The sequence below is a fragment of the Gekko japonicus genome, unplaced genomic scaffold, assembly GCF_001447785.1.
Source record: "Gekko japonicus isolate JY-2015 unplaced genomic scaffold, Gekko_japonicus_V1.1 scaffold479, whole genome shotgun sequence".
NCBI lineage: Eukaryota > Metazoa > Chordata > Lepidosauria > Squamata > Gekkonidae > Gekko > Gekko japonicus.
In genome coordinates, this window is record NW_015169185.1 from 670391 (window position 1) to 671341 (window position 951).

The following is a 951-nucleotide window of genomic DNA, read 5'->3' on the forward strand; positions in this document are numbered from 1 at the left end:
GCCGCCCCCGCCGCCGCCCCCGCCGGAGGACGCCCCCGACGCCGGGCCGCCCTCCTCGGCCGCCTTCTCCTCGACGGGGCTGCCGCTGCCCGAGCTGGCCTCGGCCGCCGACGCCTCCTTGGCCAGCAGCAGTTCGGCCGCCTCGTCCAGGGCCAGTTGGGCCTGCAGCCCCGACGGTGGGCTGGTCCCGCCGCCCTCCGCCTCGCCGCTTCCGCCGCCGCCTTCGCGCTCCTCCAGGCCCTCGTCGCCTTCGCCCACCACGTCGATGTCCACATCCTCGGCCGTCAGCACCGTCTGGCCGGACATGTCGCTGGCGCTCAGGCTGCCTGACAGGGTCATCCCCGCTGACGGGAGGGTGGGCTGCGACCGAGAGGGGGAATTAAGGGTGGGAAAGTAGCCGGTGGAGGGGGAGACCTGGGGGGAAGAGGGCTCCGGGAGGCAAGGCAACGCCGACAGGCCCCCCGCTCCAGTCCCGACTCCGACGCCGCTTCTCCAACAGGTAGGCGGTGGGGCTGGCGGCCCAGGGACTCCCCGCCCCCCCCTCCTCCGCCTTCTCTTCTATCTGCCGGCCTCGGCGCCTTCTTCTTCCCCAGCAGGCATCTGGGAAGGGATCGAGCTCCTCTCGGCCGTCGAGCCGGGCAGCGCTGCCTTCTGGTCTCTCCTCGAGCGAGCTCAGAGGCGACGACGGTCAGGGACGGTGGCCGGGCACTCCCTCCCCCACCTCACCAAAGGAGCGCCGAAGGGCGGGTGGGGGAGAGAAGGCAGAGATCCGCTCCAGCTCCTCGGTCGGCTCCTTCTCCCGCCGGGGATCGGCTCCCAAGTCCTGTGCTGCAGCCGACGCCGACGCCTTCGCCCGCGGGCTGGAGAGCTCCCGTCCAGGCGTCTGCGATCCAAGCCTTGGCCCGGCCAGAGGGACTCGCTGGCAGCCACCCGCTCGCCACTCATCCGAGC

At 73.0% G+C, this 951-nt stretch overlaps 1 protein-coding gene across 1 annotated transcript in view; it reads right to left on the reverse strand.

Annotated features, from left to right (window-relative positions):
- The window catches only part of FOXD3 (forkhead box D3), a 2480-nt gene extending 1535 nt beyond the window's left edge, over positions 1 to 945 (reverse strand). Inside the window, exon 1 of the mRNA XM_015416174.1 lies at positions 3 to 945. Within this exon, the coding sequence (XP_015271660.1) occupies positions 3 to 339 (337 nt within the window). The 5' untranslated portion in view covers positions 340 to 945. The remainder of the gene's footprint in view (positions 1 to 2) is intronic.
- Positions 946 to 951: the final 6 nt, after the last annotated feature.